The sequence below is a fragment of the Mastomys coucha genome, unplaced genomic scaffold, assembly GCF_008632895.1.
Source record: "Mastomys coucha isolate ucsf_1 unplaced genomic scaffold, UCSF_Mcou_1 pScaffold4, whole genome shotgun sequence".
Taxonomy (NCBI): domain Eukaryota; kingdom Metazoa; phylum Chordata; class Mammalia; order Rodentia; family Muridae; genus Mastomys; species Mastomys coucha.
Window position 1 is genome coordinate 17,172,376 of NW_022196910.1, and position 1,824 is coordinate 17,174,199.

General features: G+C 43.8%; 1 protein-coding gene across 1 annotated transcript in view; it reads right to left on the reverse strand.

Moving 5' to 3' along the window:
• Window positions 1–1,360, reverse strand: part of Slc17a8 (solute carrier family 17 member 8) — a 50,437-nt gene extending 49,077 nt beyond the window's left edge. Inside the window, exon 1 of the mRNA XM_031349259.1 lies at window positions 952–1,360. Within this exon, the coding sequence (XP_031205119.1) occupies window positions 952–1,052 (101 nt within the window). The 5' untranslated portion in view covers window positions 1,053–1,360. The remainder of the gene's footprint in view (window positions 1–951) is intronic.
• Between the last annotated feature and the right edge of the window lie 464 nt (window positions 1,361–1,824).

Consider the following 1,824-nt stretch of genomic DNA (forward strand, 5'->3'; position numbering starts at 1 on the left):
TAGCAAGGATATTGCTCACATTTCCTATATCCGAGAAGATAAAAGAATCATGCTGCCTTGCACGTAATGACTACTGACTAACTCACCCACAAAACCTAAGAAGACATTTACTCTTGTCTAAAAAAGGAACAAATTAAAATGTGTGACACCAATTCATTCATACACGGCAAACTCGCCTGCTATTAATAATATATTTCAGATTAAAAAGGTTGATTTTTGTCATGGACTAAATATCTCTTTGAATTCATTGACGGTCTTGGAATTTTCCCACTGCTACTAAATAAGATTTTCTCCCTTATAGAATGCTAATGTTTTAAGTTACTATCTTCAAACTACCTGGCAGCCACTCTCCTTTTTGAGAATGATATCATGAAGAGACATTTCACTTGTTATATATTATGTATTTGGGTTTAAAACGTGTATGTATTTGGGTCTAAAACAAACAAACAAAATACTGCAAATATTTGACTATCACTTATAGTGAAAACTCTCTTACGTTATTTCAGTTCAAAGCACAACTACATCATTACTACTGAATTAACATGGAACTCTGTCTTCAAAATCCTTTTTGATTCTATAACAAGCATATGTACAATAATACCACCAGCAGTGAGTGATATTCCTAACAGATAAGCAGGTAAGTGGTAATTCTAATAGATAAGCCAGTGTTTGCCTTGGTATATTCCTGACTTGAATAAACCCTCCCACCCCACATCCTGGCGCTGAGGATTGAACCCGGGAACTTGTGCATGCTTGGCAAGACCCAATACTTTCCACACATTCTTTTGTCCAGACATAAACTTGGCTCTAGAGGAGGTTCCAGAAATCGTCTAACATGACCCACCCCAACCCCATTAAAATGCAGTTTTATAAACCTGATTTAAAATATCTTAGACATTGGCAATGTGAAGCTACTCGGAAATAAACCTAAAGTTTGAGTTCAGAGTTTACCTTTGTAAGATCCCCAGCGAATCTCCCACGGCATTCTTCACTCCTTCCTTCCCAGGTTTCAAAATCTTTTCTTTGAAGGTATCAAATGCTTTAAATGGCATTTTGAATGGGGGCGATGGGGGAGGCACCTCAGAGCCCTTTAGCAGGCAACCTCAGAAGCTGTCATCCTCTCTCACCTCCAGCCCAGGGGCACTGTGTTTGTCCTTGAGGATCACTTGAAATTCAGTTCTCATGGAGGGAACTACTTAAAATCAGAAAATAGGTAAAAACCCCAGCTCAGGTGTTCCAAGAAGAGAAAAAGCCTCTCCTCTCAATCCAGAATCGACAAAGCTGAGTGAGGAGTTGCTAGTTAGGAATCCAGCCCCTTGCTAAAGCTCCCGGCTGAGCAGCAGCAGCCTGTGGCCGCTGTCTCGGCAGCCACGCTCAAACTGAACACAGGCTGCAGCTGGAGAAGCTAAAGTGAGCTCAGTGCACAAGGGGTCCCGAGACCAGCAGCAGCTTCTGAAGCCAGCCCTGGTCTTTCCACCTCCTTCAGCTTGCAGGTGGCGCTGTCAGCTTCTCCCTGGGGTGACGCTATGGAAACCAGCACACCTGCCCCTCTGCAGCCTGGCCTTATGAATGGGCTCTCAGCCAGGGCAGAAGCCCAGAGTGAAGTTTATGAAATATTTACAAGTCTCCTGCTTTTCTAAGGTCCAGCCCCACCGGCTCTCAGCCACCACGGCACACCCTTTAGTCCCTTCAGGGTAGCTGGGAAACGATTTTTCAGTTGGGCACAAGCATGAACGTGGTTCAAGAAAGAGCCCACTTCAGGCTGAATGGTACCCCAGGTCACAAGATCTGGGAGGGACGGTACACAGATGCCTTTATGACCAA